This window comes from Manis pentadactyla, chromosome X (assembly GCF_030020395.1).
Source record: "Manis pentadactyla isolate mManPen7 chromosome X, mManPen7.hap1, whole genome shotgun sequence".
NCBI lineage: Eukaryota > Metazoa > Chordata > Mammalia > Pholidota > Manidae > Manis > Manis pentadactyla.
This window is the reverse complement of record NC_080038.1, coordinates 59,373,466-59,392,460: the sequence shown is the minus strand read 5'-3', so window position 1 is coordinate 59,392,460 and position 18,995 is coordinate 59,373,466. Positions and strand designations below refer to the sequence as shown.

Genomic DNA, 18,995 nt, shown 5'->3' with positions numbered 1-18,995 from the left:
GGTTGTGTGATGAGAGTTAATTAAGAGCTACTAAGCCTGGTTTCATCAATGTAGGGAAAATGGAAGTTCCTATGGCCAGGATCCACACCTGACCCTAATCTACTTGATGGTGTAATTGGCCTACTGCTCAGCTAACGCTTCCACATCTGTAGGCAATAAGGTACTACTGTCAGTGTTACTGTATAAAGAGCTTCACCCAGTGCTTTGCCTAGAGGTAGAAACAGAGATGGGCTTGCTGCATGCAGGCTGACCCAGAGGCAGATATGATTCCAGCACTTGACCTGCCACTGTTAGAAGCTTGGTATAAACTCTCTTACTCCTAAAGTCCAACTGTTATTCGGTCTCACAGAATCCAGAGTGAACTTGCCTAGGGGAAATCCCCCTCAGGTGAGACAATTAGAATCAGAACTCTCCCTATGAAGAGTAAGAATAAGTAAGTCCTTCGTAGATGGACTATGGCTCAATGTCCCTGGCCCTACCTAATGAAGAGAATTGCTAGTGACCTACCAGCTGCTTTAAGTGTTTTTGGGCTTTTTTAGAAAGACAAGCTCCTTGTAATATTAATGCTACTCTGTGGCTCCTTGGTTTCTCTTCACAGTGCTTATGTCTTCCTTAATTTCCTTCTCTCATTTCTAACTCTGTTGTTTCTCTTCACTTTTGTCTTTCTTGTTTGCCTAGGCATACAGCACTTTCTGCTTTGCAGTGTGTTTATATATTTGCAGGGCACCTACATTGTAGCATAATGACAATTGGCTTTGGATCCAGAAGACTTTGGTTCAAATTCCAACTATTTCATTTACTATCTGTTGGCAAACTGGTAAAGCCTGTTTGATCATATGGAAAACTGCCAAGATAACCTTTCCCTCTGTCCCAGGTTGTTGGGAAGTGTGGATAAAGTGAAGGTTCCTACAGCCAGGATTCTCACCTGGCCCTGGTTGGCTGTCTCACTACACATGTGTGGGCAATACATTGTTTCTGACTCCATATAAGGATAACCACCCAGCTCTGGGTGACACAGTGGCAGGGCTGCAAGGCTGCAGGAGAACAGAGATGAGACTGGAGTGGTGGCAGCACCAAGGACAGACACTGAGATGGCTATGGGGGTAGAAAGGCCCAGAGGCAGAGACCAGCTTGCTGCATGCAGACTCACTCTGAGTGGACAGGATTCTAGTGTCCATGGGACACTACCTGCCACCATGGGAATAAAATTGGGTATAAACCTTTTCACCCCAAGAATGTTCCATTGTCATTTTGTGGTCTCATTGAATCCATAGTGAACTTGCCCAGGACTGAAATCCATTGGCAAGACAGGAAGTTCAAATGGAGAGTGGCTATGGTGGCCGTTAATCCAATGAGATTTAAAAATGTCCAGAATTGTGATCACTAAGGTCTTTGAGGCAGGCTCTGTGTCTTAAGCAGATAAGCCCAATACCCCACATGTAGTAAGCAGCCAGTAAATGTTTACTAACTGAAGGTATGAGTAGATTAGTACTAGGCTATGGGGAAAATTGAAGTTTCTCTGGCCAGGATCCTCACTGAACCTAAACTACTTGATGATGTAAGTGGCCTACTTCTAGGCTACTTCTTCCCCACCCATAGGCAATAAGCTATTACTGACTGAGTTACTATATAAAGAGCTCTGCCCAGTACTCTGGGCAGAAGCAGAGATGAAGGAGGACCTGCAGACTGTTGGATGCAGATGTAATTCTAGTGCTTGACCCATTGCTGGGAGAACAAGCTGGGTAATAAATCCTTTTAGCCCAAGAATGTTGCATTGTTATTCCTCAGTCTCACTGAATCCATAGTGAACTTGTCCAGGGCTGAAACCCATTGGCCTATTCTTTTGAGGTATTCAAAAGATAGACACCAGTATATCTAGGAGCTGTGGTGATTCTACTCTCAGGAGTCACAGCACAGACTGGAAGCAAAGAGAGAATTTTAACCCTTCTTCCCTTTATAAAGAGTCATTCACACCTCCAAATCCCAGTTTCCTCTTTTGCATAAGAAAAAATTTCTTCTTCTGTACCTTTTTGTGGACAAAGTGTAGATTCTCACCTGGTCCTGGTTGGCTAGCTCACTACACATGTGTTTGAGCTATATAAAGAGCCCTGCCCAGTGCTCTAGGTGACACAGTGGCATGGCTGTAGGAGGGCAGAGCAGAGGCTGGAGTGGTGGCAGCAATGAGGACAGAGGCCCAGAGGATGGCTGTGCGGGCCGAGAGGCCCAGAGGCAGAGACTGGCTTGCTGCCTGCAGACTCACTCTGAATGGATGGTATTTTAGTGATTGACCTGCCACCATGGAAATAAAGTTGGGTATAACCCTTTCACCCCAAGAATGTTCTACTGTAATTTCTTTGGTTACACTGAATCCATAGAGAACTTGCCTGGGGATGAAACTCAGTGGCAAGACAATTGGTGATAGTTGGCAGGGTTCATTGGTGACCAAAGGAAAAGAACAGGCTGCCCTCATGGAAGGTGTTTTTCAGCCGGCTGCACCTATGGACAGGGAGACACTCGAGTGCCCCCCTGTGGACATGTGGTACTGTGAAGGGGTGGAGGACTGGGTTCCACCACAAGAGAAAGAAAATTTGTTGCTGACTGAAATGGCATTCCCTACGAAGTGCTGCGGAAACAGTAAAGGATATCATGGTAGCTCGAGAGGAAGCAGTACGAGAAGGAGCAGTAGCTGGAGAAGGAGCAGCATGAAAAGAAGCAGTATGGGAGTGCAGGCTGCCAGGTGCCATGGGGAAGCTGAAGGAAGAGGCCCGAGAAAAAGTGGCATGAAGAAGAAGCAGCATGCAGGCTGCCAGGTGACATGGGGCAGGTGAAGGATGTAGTGCAGCCATCAGCTCCAGAAATGGAGGAGCAGAGGTTTGATGAACAGGTGGTGGTGGAGGCCCTGCTTGTGCCAGAGGCATTGTCTCCTGGGTTGAGGCCACACCTGGTTGAAAGCTGGTGGAAAGCCAGAAGGACTTGGCAACCACAGGTTCCTCCAGGAGAGGTGCAGCCCCCTCCCCAGGTGGTGGAGAATTCCATGCTCTGTTTCTATCTTCCGGCTCAAACACAAAAGGAAATACAGTCTGCTTCTCGAAGGAAGAATTTAAAGGGCCCCATGAAGGTCACGAGGACCCAGGTATGGGTTGGTTTGAAAAGGCAGGAGCAGACAGAAAGACATTAGATGACTGGAGCTGTGGCAACAATTGAGACTGGAGCAGTGGTTATGGCTGCTGAGTCCGAAGCAAAAGGCAGGGGCAAAGCAATAAGATCAGCCTGTGTGTCTGCAAGACTTTCTGCTGGAGAGGCTGGAGAAGGTGGGTATTGTCAGGCCCACCCATGGTTCTTTTGGTTAACTCATTTGAGTAGAACTGAGTTGAATACAGCCAGGTTGACCACTTGATGGCAATGGATCTCCTCAGGTTTGAGGGTTATTATAATTTGTCATAATTTTTGTTATTTGTATGTTTTATCATGTTATCATGGAATTTGGTTACAATGCTCCAGCATCTCACACAGGGACAACTGCAGAAGATTGAGGGCACATAAATTGAGAAGCAAGAATCCTGTAGGGGTGGAGTGTGGATAAAGTGAAGGTTCCTGTGGCCAGGAATCTCATCTGGCCCTGGCTGGCTAGCTCACTGCACATGTGTTGGCAATATGTCATTACTGACCCTATATAAAGAGCCCTGCCCCAGTGCTCTGGGCAACACAGTGGCGTGGCTGCAAGGCTGCAGGAGAGCAGAGATGAGACTGGAGTGGTGGCAGCTTCTAGGACAGAGACTGAAATGGCTGCATGGGTAGAGAGGCCAGGAGGCAGAGACTGGCATGCTGCATGAAGACTTGCTCTTTGTGGATGGGATTCTAGTGATTGACTTGCCACCATGAAAATACAGTGGGGTATAACCCTTTCACCCCAAAAATGTTCTACTGTCATTTCTTTGGTCACATTGAATCCATAGTGAACTTGCCCGGGGCTGAAACCTATTGGCAAGATACCTTTTCTGGAGGATATAAAGTTCACCTGCCTCCATGGAATGCTGAAATCAATTGCATAGCCATGAAGAGAAAGAGTGTGAATATCTGAATAATAGATTCCAGAAGTATGCACACATGCTGTTATAACTGAAGGGGTTGTAATTTGAAATAATGTCTCCTCACAGAGTTCAGTTATTTTGAGTGACAGTGTGTTTCTTGCCATGGGACTAGAGCCCAGAAAAGTAAGAAATAACTCCCACCACTGAAGAAAAACTAGGCCTAACACTCTTGCAATAGTAGCCAACAACAAAAATCAACACCCATATATTCACTATTACCAAGAGATTCTGTGATGGATTGAAAAGCTTCTGCCTGTAGTTTATGGATGGGCTTTAAGATAATAACTGACTGGGGAATAGTAAGGCAAGGTGGAAGGAGGCAATGGTATTAGGAGATCCTGTAAGTGACACAGCAACTTCTTGTTAATTATTGCTTCATAAATTGCCCATGCTATAAATAAGCAGGCACAGGGCACTACAGAGCAGCAACACTGAATTCTTTTTTTTTCATTAAGGTATCATTGATACACAATCACAAGAGCAACATTGTGGTTACAAGATTCCACACATTATCAAGTCCCCACCATACAGCCCATTACAGTCACTGCCCATTAGCATAGTAAGATGATATAGAGTCAATAATTGTATTCTCTGTGCTATACTGCCTTCCCCATGCCCCCCATTACTATGTGTGTAATCATAATGCCCCTTAATCCCCTTATCCCTCCCTTCCCACCCACCCGCCCAGTCCCTTTCCCTTTGGCAACTGTTAGTCCATTGGGTTCTGTGATTCTGCTGCTGTTTTGTTCCTTCAGTTTTTGCTCTGTTGTTATACTCCACAGATGAGTGAAATTACTTGGTACTTGTCTTTCTCTGCCTGGCTTATTTCACTGACCATAATACCTTCTAGCTCCATCCATGTTGTTACAAATGGTAGGATTTCTTTTCTTCTTATGTCTGAACAATATTTCATTGTGTATATGTACCACCTCTTCTTTATCCATTCATCTACTGATGGACACTTAGGTTGCTTCCATTTCTTGGCTCTTGCAAATAGTGCTGTGATAAACATAGGGGTGCATATGTCTTTTTGAATCTCTGATCCTGTTTTCTTAGGGTAAATTCCTAGGAGTGGAATTCCTGGGTCAAATGGTATTTCTATTTTGAGCTTTTTGAGGAACCTCCATACTGCTTTCCACAGTGGTTGAACTAATTTACATTCCCACCAACAATGTAGGAGGGTTCCCCTTCCCCTTTCTCCACATCCTTGCCAGCATTTGTTGTTGTTTGTCTTTTGGATGGTGGCCATCCTAACTAATGTGAGGTGATATCTCATTGTGGCTTTAATTTGCATTTCTCTGATGATTAGCAATATGAAGCATCTTTTCATGTGCCCATTGGCCATCTGAATTTCTTCTTTGGAGAAGTGTCTATTCAGATCCTTTAGTCACTTTTTAATTGGGTTATTTGCTTTTTGGGTGTTGACGTGTGTGAGCTCTTTATATATTTCAAATATCAACCCTTTATCGGATATGTCATTTATAAATATATTCTCCCATACTGTAGGATGCCTTTTTATTCTACTAATGGTGTCCTTTGCTGTACAGAAGCCTTTTAGTTTGATATAGTGCCACTTGTTCATTTTTGCTTTTGTTTCCCTTGCCTGGGGAGATATGTTCATGAAAAAGTTGCTCATGTTTATATTCAGGAGAGTTTTGCCTATGTTTTCATCTAAGAGTTTTATGGTTTCATGGCTTACATTCAGGTCTTTGATCCATTTTGAGTTTACTTTTGGGTATGGAGTTAGACAATAATCCAGTATCATTCTCTTACATGTAGCTGTCCAGTTTTGCCAACAGCAGTTGTTGAAGAGGCTGTCATTATCCCATTGTATATCCATGGCTCCTTTATTGTATATTAATTAACTATATATGCATGGGTTAGTATCTGGACTCTCTAGTTTGTGCCATAGGTCTATGGGTCTGTTCTTGGGCCAGTACCAAATTGTCTTGATTATTGGGTCTTCCTTAGAGACTGGAGTTGGGGAGCATAGTACCCCCTGCTTTATTCTTCCTTCACAGGATTACCTTGGCTATTCTGGGACTTTTGTGGTTCCATATGAATTTTAGAACTATTTGTTCCAGTTTGCTGAAGAATGCTGTCAGTATTTTCATAGGGACTGCAATATATCTGTATATTGGTTTAGGCAGAATGGCCATTTTGACAATATTAATTCTTCCTAGCCAAGAGCATGGGATGAATTTCCATTTATTAATGTCCTCTTTCATTTATCTCAAGATTGTTTTGTAGTTTTCAGGGTATAGGTCTTTCAATTCCTTGGTTAGGTTTATTCCTAGGTATTTTATTCTTTTTGATGCTATTGTGAATGGAATTGTTTTCCTGATTTCTCTTTCTGCTAGTTCATTACTGTATAGGAATGTAACAGATTTCTGTGTATTAGTTTTGTATCCTGCAACTTTGCTGAATTCAGAACTTTGCTGTTCTAGTAGTTTTGGAGTGTATTCTTTAGGGTTTTTTATGTACAATATCACATCATCTGCAAACAGTGACAGTTTGACTTCCTCCTTACCATCACAATTATTTATTTGTGTTGTCTGATTGCCATGGCTAGTACTTCCAGCACTATGTTGAATAAAAGTGGGGAGAGTGGACATCCTTGCATTGTTCCCTATTTTACAGCAAAATAATTCAGCTTATCTCTGTTAAATATGATGTTGGCTGTGGGTTTCTCATATATGGCCTTTTTTATGTTTAGGTACTTGCCCTCTATACCCATTTTATTGAGAGTTTTTATCATGAATGGGTGTTGAATTTTTTCAAATGATTTTTCAGCATCTGTGGAGATGATTTTTGTCCTTTTTATTGATAAGTGGATGATGTTGATGGATTTTCAAATGTTGTACCATCCTTGCATTCCTGTGATGAATCCCACTTGCCCATGATGGATGATCCTCTTGATATATTTTTGAATTCAGTTGCTAATATTTTGTTGCGTATTTTTGCATGTATGTTAATCAGGGATATTGGTTGGTATGTAGTTTTCTTCTTTTGTGGTGTCTTTGCCTTGTTTTGGTATTAGAGTGATGCTGGCTTCATGGAATGAGTTTGGAAGTATTCCCTCCTCTTCTATTTTTAGGAAAACTTTAAGGAGAATGGGTATTGTATCTTCACTAAATGTCTGATTAAATTCAGTGGTGAAGCCATCTGGTCCTGGTATTTTGTTCTTAGGTAGGTTTTTGATTACCAGTTCAATTTCGTTGCTGATAATTCGTCTGTTCAGATTTTCTGTTTATTCCTGGGTCAATCTTGGAAGGTTGTATTTTCCTAGAAAGTCAACCATTTCTCCTAGGTTATTCAGTTTGTTAGCATATATTTTTTCATAGTATTCTCTAATTATTCTTGGTATTTATGTGGTGTTTGTAGTGATTTTTCTTTCTCATTTCTGATTCTGTTTATGGGCATAGATTCTTTTCTTTTCTTTATAAGTCTGGCTAGGTGTTTATCTATTTTGTTTATTTCTCAAAGAACCAGCTCTTGGTTTCTTTAAATTTTTTCTATTGTTTTATTCTTCTCAATTTTACTTAATTCTTCTCTGATCATGATTATGTCCCTCCTTCTACTGTCTTTGGGCCTCATTTATTCTTCTTTTCCCAGTTTAAATAGCTGTGAATTTAGACGTTCATTTGAGATTGTTCTTCCTTCTTTAAATAGACCTGGATTGCTATATACTTTCCTCTTAGAACTGCCTTCGCTGTGTCCCACAGAAGTTGGGTGTTGTGCTGTTGTTTTCATTTGTCTCCATATATTGCTTGATCTCTGTTTTAATTTGGTCATTGATCCATTGATTATTTAGGAGCATGTTGTTAAGCCTGCATGTGTTTGTGAGCCTTTTTGTTTTCTTTGTACAACTTATTTCCAGTTTCATACCTTTGTGATCTGAGGTGTTGGTTGGTACAATTTCAAAATTTTCAAATTTGCTGAGGCTCTTTTTGTGGCCTAGTATGTGGTCTATTCTGGAAAATGTTCCATGTGCACTTGAGAAGAATGTGTGTCCTGCTGCTTTTAGGTGGAGTGTTCTATAGACATCTGTTAGGTCCATCTGTTCTAATGTGTTGTTCAGTGCCTCTGTGTCCTTACATTTTTTCTGTCTGGTTAATGTGTCCTTTGGAGTGAGTGGAGTGTTGAAGTCTCCTAAAATGAATGCATTGCATTCTATTTCCTCCTTTAATTCTGTTAGTATTTATTTCACATATGTAAGTGCTCCTGTGTTGGGTGCATAGATATTTATAATGGTTATATCCTCTTGTTGGACTGACCCCTTAATCATTATGTAATGTCCTTGTCTCTTGTTACTTTCTTTGTTTTGAGATCTATTTTGTCTGATATAAGTACTGCAGCATCTGCTTTTTTCTCCCTATTGTTTGCATGAAATATCTTTTTCCATCCCTCCACTTTCAGTCTGTGTATGTCTTTGGGTTTGAAGTGAGTCTCTTGTAAGCAGTGTATAGATGGGTCTTTCTTTTTTATCCATTCTATAACTCTGTGTCTTTTGACTGGTGCATTCAATCCATTTACATTTAGGGTGATTATCAATACATATGTACATAATGCCATTGCAGGCTTTGGATTCATGGTTACCAAAGTTTTAAGGGCAGCTTCTTCACTATCTTGCAGTCTACCTTAAGTCACTTATTACACTATTATAAACAGTCTGATAATTCTTTTTTCTCTCCCTTTTTTTTCTTCCTCCTCCACTATTTATATGTTAGGTGTCATATTCTATACTCTTTGTGTATCCCATGACTGACTTTGTGGGTCACTGATTTAATTTTCCATTTGGTTACTATTTATTTGGTCTACTTCCTTTGCTGTGGTTTTGTTTTCTCTGGTGACAGCTATTTAATCTTAGGCAAACTTTCATCTAGAGCAGTCCTCTTAAAATACACTGTAGAGATGTTTTGTGTGAGGTAACTTATGTGGGAATTGTTTAATCCCTCCAAATTTAAATGATAATCTTGCTGGGTAGAGTATTCTTGGTTTGAGGCCCTTCTGTTTCATTGCACTGAATATATCATGCCACTCCCTTCTGGCCTGTAAGGTTTCTGCTGAGAAGTCTGATGGGTTTTCTTTGTAGGTGATCATTTTTCTCCCTCTGGCTGTTTTTAATACTCTGTCCTTGTCTTTGATCTTTGCCATTTCAATTATTATATGTCTTGGTGTTCTCCTTGCATCCCTTGTGTTGGGAGATCTGTGCCCCTCCATGGCCTGAGAGAGCATGTCCTTCCCCAGACTGGGCATGTTTCCAGTGATTATTTCTTCAAAGACACTTTCTATCCCTTTTTCTCTCTCTTCTTCTTCTGGTACTCCTATAATGTGCATATTGTTCCATTTGGGTTGTTCATACAGTTCTCTTAATATTCTTTCATTCCCAGAGATCCTTTTCTCTCTCTCTGCCTCAGCTTCTCTGTGTTCCTGTTCTCTGATTTGTGTTTCATTCACTGCCTACTCTACATCATGTAATCTGCTTTTAACTCACCCCATTGATTTTTCATTTGAGTTATTTTCCTCCTGAATTCATCCCTTAGCTCTTGAATATTTTTCTGTAGCTCTATTGGCATGCTTATGACTTTAATTTGAATTATTTTTCTGGAAGATTGGTGATTTCAGTCTTACCAAGCCCTCCTTCTGGTGCTTGAGGGATTTTGGATTGAACGAGGTTCTTCTGCTTTTTCATAGTCCTGGAAATATGGGAGCAGTTGCCAGCGAGTGGCATGTGTATGAGCTGGGAGGACAAAGTCCATTCCTTCTTGTCAGTTGCTGTGCCTGTCTCTGCTGTTTGTGATAGTTAACTGCACACAGGGAGAAGCATCTGCATTAAACTGTGTGGTTGCTGTAGGTTGGGCTGCCCTCTGGCTGGTCTGCAGCAACGGCGGGGAGAGCTGGTTTGCACACAGGTGCCAGCAGTGAGGAAGGAGTGGCAGGCTGCTTATTGAGGTGAGGGGCCTTGGGGCTGCATTGCCAACCAGGGGTATAGGGCTCCTGAAGCTCCTGAAAGTTCCCAGCCTGCTGGGCTGAGTGTGCCAGGATGATTTTGTCCACCTGTTCCTCCTCCTAAACCCTTGCCCCCTAGCAGCCCTCTGACCGATGAGAAGTTCCTTAAAGCACCTTCTTTTCTTTTGTTGCAGGGCAGTCAGTTGTGGGAATCTGTTTGCAGTCTTAGTCTCAGACTCTGCCTTTCAGCCCCTCCAATCTCCAGAGCACCATCCAATGTGGGTCTGTGCTCCCAGGGTAGATTTCTATGGCTGCGTATTTAGCAGTCTTGTGCTTCCACTCCCTCTCCACTCTGATTCTTTTCTCCTGCCAGTGAGGTGGGGTGGACAGAGTGCTCGGATCCCACTGGGTCGTGGCTTTTTACTTTACCCCTTTCTGTGAGATATTGACTTCTTCCAGATGTAGACTGGCTGGTGTACTGTTACTTCTGGTCACTCTTTTAAGAATAGTTGTATTTGCTGTATTTTCAAGATATATGTGGTTTTGGGAGGAGATTTCCACCACACTACTTACACAACCATCTTTTTCTCTCTCGTGAATTCTTAATATGGCTCCCAAATTGGGCACTAACAAGAGACCTGGGTGGGCATCAACTACAATGAGTTACAGAACTAACCTATTTATTCTTCAGGTCTATGGTCTAGTCTTTTTATGGGGCAAGAACCCCATATCACATTTGTCTATGTGAAAAGACAAAGAATTGTGGGGAAATACATGGCAGATCCATAACTCAGATATTGTACTGCCTATGAGACAGAGTTTATCCATAATACTTAGAACCAGACAGTCCCTAAAGCCCTTCCTCTGTATCATTAAGAGTATATGTGGCACACAGCAAAATTCATTCATGAATATTTCAAAGTTATCCACATGCTTGCGGTACAAAAGTCTAGAAAACGTGTGCAATATTTTCAGTTTCTCCTCTGGATATTACAAGGGGGAGTGATGTACCAGATCATCAGAAAACGTATCCTCATAGCATACCTAGATCTATTTATTTTTCTTCTATTTAGCAAAATATGCTCAGGGTCTAGCAGACCTGGCATTCTGAACAAACAAAATGTGCAAAGTTTGGCCAATTCAGAGCAATGTTTAAAGCAGATAATCTAGAGAATTACTAAAATACCAAGAGATTGCAGAATGAAATTTACCATGCAGATTTGCAAGCACAGGAGTGACCATCTAAAGTAGGAGTCAACAAACTATAGTCCACAAGCCAAATCCAGTGTGCCACTTGTTTTTATGTGGCTCAAGATCTGAGAATTATTTTTTAGATTTAAAATGGCTAAAAAAATGTTTTACAAAAAGCAAAAGTGTTTAGTGACAGGTGAAAATTAAATGAAATTCAAATTTCAATGCCCACAAACTTTTATTGGAATAAAGCCACATCCATTAGTTTACATGTTTTCTAGGGCTGCTTTCACACCACAAAGTAAGAGTGGAGTATTTGAGTCAGAGACCATATGGGCATAAAGCCTAAAGTATTTACTATCTGATCCTTTAAAGAAAAAGTTTGCTGACCCTTATCTAAAGTCTGGCTATAACATTTAAGAAAAACCAGAGACACATAACTTATGCAGTCAGGATCACTCAACTCCTTGACCAAAGATAGCTGATCAAGGCTCTGTTGAAACTATAAGCATATCTTCTTAGTAGAGTTAATTTGCCCCTGGGAAATGTTACCCAAAAAATCAGCGAATGAAAAGGACACTGATATATATTAAAAATTATCTGTAAGGCTTCCAACAAGAAGTAAAATTCAATGCCACATGCGCTGAGGTGGGGAAGAGTGGATTTAACGGACAAAAAGAGTTCAGTGAGGGTTCACTTAACATTTATTCCCTCACAAAAACCTGAGGCGAGAGAGAGAATCAGAGCCATACTTATGTAAAATTTGCCAAGGATACTAAATTAGGATCTATTGTAAACATCAGTGAGAATGGTGTAATTCTTTGAGCTCAGTATGTAAACTACATTTTCAGTTTTATGATGTATACCAAACAGTGCTTCATGTGTACAAACAAATGGATGTACAATCTCCAATGTTTTACTAGAAAATGCTTGAGAAATAGTAAATTCTTGAGCACATGATGAATTAATTAACTCTCTTTGAAACATGATGAGGTAGAGATGGGGACACATATCCCAATCTTCCAGGATGAGCAAATGGAAAAGAAAAGAAGTTATCCAGCCATGGTCACAATGCTGGGGGAAGAGGGAATCTCAGAATCCTCAGGTTTAACCCAGCCCATCCACAGTGCACTCTCTCAGCTGGCTCTATTCCCATATGATGATTTATTTTTTTAAGAGAATGGGAGCTAGGATTTACCATCTGATTGATAGGAAGACAAAACAAAAAGTGCATACAGGCATAAATGTGCATGTGTTTACACAAATAATAATGATGATATTTATAATTTGTAGAATTGTCATAAAATGTCTAAACTGGAAGTGCATTTAAAAATATCTAGTTTAACTCCCTTTTTTTACAGACAGGGAAAACTGGGTCTAAAGGAGAAAATTTCTTATCCAAGGCTACACAAATAAAATGCCTCTGAGCTCTTAATCCTGTGTATGGGCATCACCTTCCTTTGACTCTCTGACCTTTCAGATAGCATCCAATATACCCTTTACTGTCACCTACCTGCTCATTCCCCCCACACCAACATCCAGCTCAAGCTTCCTCATGCTCCATGGACCATCCCCTCAGTTGCACATGTACATACACACACACACACACACACACACTGTTTTGCTAAGTTTTCATCACCCAGATTTTAGTAATTTCACCTCAATGGCCTTGTACTATTATTTATTTAAAAATATGCAGATCCTTCCCTGACTAGCCTCATCCTTACCCCAAAACTCCCAACATTACTGACAATGAAAAAATGTGGGGTTCTCTCTTCCTCCTCAACAGGAAAACCTGGTTAGATTACAATAAACTCAGTGCTGAGCCATGCACCAATGACAGCATTAAAGTCTTATGCTTCATGAACTACATGCCAGGCTCTTAAGTCTTGTACCTGTGCTCAGTCAAGAGATTTCTGAAACCATGAATAAAGTAGTAATCAACACTCAATCTGAATTAACTGACAATGACAAACAAATGAGAAAGAGAAAGATTTGTGCTCCCACTCTCTGACAGATAAAATTCTAAATTTCACCAAGGTAGATTCAGAATCACCTTCAGAAGACATTTGGGTGATAAGGGTGCATTGTAAAATTGGAGGTAAAAACAAATCAATAAATGTTCTCTGTGGGTAAGAAGACAACCCCTTGCCAGATAAATTCCAGCCACCAAGCTTTACAGATGGGAGGAAAAAGAAAACACCAATAATTTGTTTTGCTTTGTTTATTTTTGTGTGTGTGTTTCTAAAATCATCCTCTTTTGTCCCTCAAAGGGCTCAGGACTGGAACCTGAGGTCCATAATACAAAGGAACCACAGAGCTCCATAACTTTGCAAGAAATCCCCTAGTTATTTTTGAAGCTGTCAAGAGCTTTTGTCCCCATGAGCTCACAAAGGTTCATTTTCTCATATAAAATATTACCAGGTTTCCCTAACTTAAGTGATTCTATAGTCTGGAGCATTTTGAGACCTTGCTGGATTTCCAAGCATTCTGTAAGTTGAGTAATTACCCCCCACCCCTCCCACTCCTTTTTCCTTGGTCTTAAATAGCCTAAGATGTATGTCATGGCAGAGCTCCTCCCAGGAAGCTCTGCCAACTCCATTTCTGCCTGACTCCCTTTTTCAGCCCTAACTTCTGCAGAAAGCTCCCATGTGGAATACGTTATGACAGCAAACTCTTTCCTTTTAAAATATGGTTGATCATGTTCCCTGTTTTCTAAAAACAACAATATCATGACCCAGATTTGTAAAACCCGAGGCAGTATGAAATACAATCTAATCTGACTATTGAATTTGCTTGTTCACTTGGTTTTTTGAACTACTTTTCCCATCTGATATGGTTGCTATTACTGTGGTACTTGGGCTTACTAACATATTATCACTTACATGAATGGTCTAGTTCATTCTCTGCTCTACATACAGAGCCTACTGGATGACAAGGTGTGAGGAAATGGCAGGTTCTCACTGGGAGAGTTGGGGGTGATCTGAAGTCTTTGGAGCTGCTCCTCACTTCCTTTTCTGACAGCCATCTTTCTGCAAGTACTCCTAAGGAAAGAAGGCACTGCTGTGTCTCATTTGAAACTTCACAGGCCTAGGCCCTGGACCTCTAGTTAGTCTATCACAAGCAGTAGTAAAGGGCTACTTCAGAGTACGGGAGGAATATGCAGCACGTTTTCAGTAATACTAAGTGATATATTTTTTTCCTTGTTGCTTTGGGGACTGGGAGAAAATAAAATAACAGCTTTCCAATTTATAGGTATTCCTACCACCTGACCAAAATGATGAAAGGAGAAGCATTGTCACAATTGGCTATCAATGGGGAGACCTGTTAAAGGCACCCATTTTCTACCTTTTTCTTAGATACCAATAACTCTGTGATGCTGCTGCTGTCCTCTGGTGGTTGTCGTAACATCCCAGTGAAAGGTGTGGTCTATATACTTGCCACTTTTAAGACTGTCCTCAGGGTTGGTAGCCTTTATATAAGGAAAAAATGTGCATTTTGGTTCTGATTTGTAACTCAGCATGTCTAGATCAGTGAGAAGGAAGAAAAGGGTCTTGGCAGGAAGTACATCCTTTTTGGAAAGTGGGGACAGGAGTAGATATGGGTGTGCTCCCAGAGCAGTATCTCTGTCTAGAGGTTGTTCATCAGTTTCCCTTTGAGAAGGAAGTTCTTAGTACAGGATGGGAAGTGCAGTGGATTAATAGGAGGTGTAAGCCCAGAGTAACTGGGAAAGAGGGAGGCATTAATTTACATAGGAGGTCTGGAAATAGAAGTTTCAGCTGTAGGATGTAGGCTGAGCATCTCTGGGGGTTGAGCAGACATGAATTGTTGTAAACTATATAGGACTAATGATCTAGGGTTTAGCCCACATAGCCAAGAAAAAGATAAAACTGAGCTTGGGGTTCGGGACAAATAGATGGAACATGGGAAGATATCTATACAGGAGAATAAAAATGTTTCATTACTCTGGGTCCTTACTTACTTAGAAACTATTAATGCAAAGAGCCCCAAGGGGGCAGCAGGAGGGAGCAGGTGCATAGACTGATGGTCTGCTGATCAGCAAGAACACTCTTTTCTGGGGCTAAAGCCAGGAACTCTTCACTAAGGAACAGTCTTTTATTCACCACAGAGAACAGGCTAGGGACTCAGTTGGGGTTTCTCTACTTCTAACTTCTCTAATAAGTACCATTTCCCTGCCCACCCCCCTCACTAGTTATCAGAGTGGAACAGAAGCAGGGGAAACATTAAATCTTCTCAAATCATTAATTTTTCTTTCATTCCTAAGGCCCACCAAGCTTCAAGCACCAGCTGGGACTACCTTCCTTGCCTACATTGCCTGTCCTACTAAAGCTGCTGAAGCCAGGGAACCAGCAAGTAGGAAAACTTGCTTCTTTAGGCTCTTAGGTTCTTTGAGAGGGCCCTGCCGGTGACCTTGTCCCTGAGATGATAAAATCCCAGGCTCTGGATGATTGGTGTCCCTCTCTACAAGATAAAGGAAAAAGAGAAATATAAGTGAGTGTGCAAAACCCTTTACCTTCAGCAGCTCTTTTAAAGAAGACTTTGCAGCTTCCACAAGTGAGAGCTCCATAGTGACAGCCAGAAGCTTCATCCCCACAGATCAGGCAGGTCTTCTGGGGTGGGAAGTAATAGTCAATGGGCAGAACATGTTCCCTGGCAGTCTCCAAACTGGAAAGACACAAGAGAAACAATGCAACACAAATCAATGTTTGGCAGAAAATTAAGGTCTTTAGAGAAACTGCATGCATAAATTATTATTATTCATTGCTTAATTGAGTTAATGTGAAACAAAATTTTCCTGGGACATCTTATAGCAATGTTTGTAGGAATTCCTGCCATGTGGACAGACCCTTTTTGGATCCTGTAAGGGGTTAGAGAAGTTCTCTGGATCAGCCAATCTCATGGGCTATGTCTACATGAGGGAAGGATGAAGGCAGAAATCTTAGGTTTAGGTATCTAACTTAAGGTAGGTGGTGGTCAGGTTAAAAGTTTCAGAGCAATTAAATGGTATGAACTCAACCCTACGACCTTACCTTATCCAAAGGAAGACCTATGGCTAAAGCAGACTGCACATAAAAACAGTTTAATGTGCTTTGTTCTAGTTCTGTGAGCCTCACTCTCATCTGTAGGAATAATACCACACATCCTACTGAGCCACTGTTGTGAGTCATGGTACAAATTAGATAAAGGCGCTTGAAATGAATACACATAAGTGAGAGGTCATGATAAGTATTTTCATACCAATTTTCTTTGGTCTCTTTTACAATTCCCTCACTTTCTTTAGAAGTCTCCCTAGATCACATGGACATCCCCCACTCCCAATCTATAGCATAAAGTAGCAAAATTCCTATGTCTGAAGCTTTTGTTGAGAAAGCATGCACAATGATGCTGGGAATCTCTCAGGCTAACATGTTAACATTTGGGCATTAAAATACTCATAGGTTACTTGGGCTATGACAGAGCTTCAGAGGTCACCTCGTCTAAGTGCCTACTATCTTCAAGAAGATCTGTGTTTAAGTCGTTCCAGGTGAATGTGAAGGAGAGGATCAAAAAGCCAATCCTAAAACCTTAATTTTCTCATAGTATTTAATTCAAGTTAAACAAATGGAACATGGTTCTTACTATGAAAAGGTCAATTTTTTCTCTCCTATGCATATGTCTAAGTATTAAACAAAACTTGAATGATTTCCTGGGTTAATCTGTTTCATGTAGATGACAATTGCCCATATTCTCATCCACAGGTATGTAGTTGAATTTTTTTTTTATTAGCACTTCTTCCTTACTAAGGAAGGAAGAAAAATAAGCCCTAATGGCAGCCTGTTTGCTGTGTTCGGTGATTTCAACACCACAAAACCACTCTGTGAGACAAATTTTTTTCTCATTATTATATCAGGTGAAGAAATTCAGACTCAGAGAAGAGAAGCTTAGGACTGAAACAAAACCCAGGACTATCTGACTCCAAATCTAACCGTTTCTGTTACCCTATTGTCTTCCCACTACTCGCCTTCACTTTTTACCCATGGGTCTTTGGTTATCATGCTCAGCACAGTCATCAGAATCCAAAAAATAAAACTAAACTAAACAAAAAAACATGAAAGGTTATCCTCCCCTCAATTCCCAGTTCACATCCCTGGCAGGGCAAAAAAGAGCAAAGAAAGCATTCATTCAGGATATACTTGACAAGCACTTTATCTCTCAGACACAAATATTAACCTATATTCAAATCCCAAGTACAACAGAAAGCCCTCAAAAAGTTCTTCTGCTGATATGCAAATCTGGCAGTTGGCTTATGGTGGCCTATGTTTGCTCCCCACAGATCTTCCCTTTCCTACTTTAACTGGAAAGCCAAGCAGAACTCTGTCCACCAAACCCACTAGCAGTACAAGTTCCACAGGAAAATAGAACTCACTTTACATATAAAATTGGTCAAATGAGAAGAATGCCATTTCTTTGGCAAAAATATAATTCCTTTGGATAAAAATTATATCCCCATCCTCATTCATAAAACAAGAAACAGCAAATGTTTTTTTTTTTGCAGTGCCTTTCTTCACCCTCTTCCCACATTTTTTTCTTCTGTAACTAATACAAACAGTTCAGATACAATTAGAATAACACATATTTAGGCTTTTCATATACAACATCTCATTTAATCTTCCCAACATTCCTGTCAGGTAGTTCTGTATCATCCCTATATTGTAGTAGAAAAACTGATACTCAGGAAAAATAACTAAACTTGTTCAAGATCACTCAGCTAGTAAATGGAACTGCCAGGATTCCATCCTACATAAGTCTGACTCCAAAGTGTGCATTCATAGCCAATGACTAACCATGTTACAAAACTGAAGGTTGAGATTAGATGATTATTCAACTCAACTCATAGCAACTAGCCCTATGGACCAAACACAGGGCTAGATGCTGGAGATAAGAGGACGATCAAGATACTATCTTTACCTCCAAGAAACTTACAATCTAAAAAGTACAGCATAGTCAGCAATACTGTAATAACTTTGTGTAATGACAGATGATGATCACTTATCGTGGTATGCATTTTGTAATGGACACTATTGTCAAATCACTACATTGTGCACTCAAAACCAATAGAATATTGTATAACAACGATTTTTTAGTAAAAAAGAAACTAGTAGAGAAGAAAGGCAGGAAGCAAGGGACTGTAAAATAACATAATAGATGATATAATAAAACAGAATGCAGATTGCTATAGACAAAGAGGCAACTCAAAGGTAGGAATTTTTTTAAAGGCATAAAGATATAGGTAAATTAAATGATGATAATGACAATAATTATTACTATATGATTGCAAACTTAATATTAGATAAACAACATGGAAACCTGCACAAAGTAAATAAGAGATCCTTTTAAGAAGAGCATTTAAGAAATGGAAATTTTAATCCACACTAAAATTTAAAATATAGTTCAAATTGCTTAAAAGAAACTAATTAATCAGATTTATGATCAATGCTTAAAAACTGAAGAAAGTCATCAATATTTTGTTTATTAAGTATGAGTATAATAAAATATACCTTGTATAAAAATAACTATAAAGGAAGAGGAAGAGAAAATAATTAAGATGATTTTAGAATCTGAACTTTTCCTAGTTACAACTCTTATAAGAGGCCTGAGATGTCTCCGGACCTCACCAGGCTAGTCTCCCCCTACCTCTCTCCTCCTCTCTCCAGCAAAATATTTTTAACAACATTTCCACTGACACTGGCCCAGGGTGGA

The 18,995-nt window shown here is 40.4% G+C and overlaps 1 protein-coding gene across 1 annotated transcript in view; it reads right to left on the bottom strand.

Moving 5' to 3' along the window:
- Positions 1-18,995, bottom strand: part of AR (androgen receptor) — a 278,626-nt gene that overhangs the window by 111,219 nt on the left and 148,412 nt on the right. Inside the window, exon 2 of the mRNA XM_057496084.1 lies at positions 15,769-15,920. Within this exon, the coding sequence (XP_057352067.1) occupies positions 15,769-15,920 (152 nt within the window). The remainder of the gene's footprint in view (positions 1-15,768; positions 15,921-18,995) is intronic.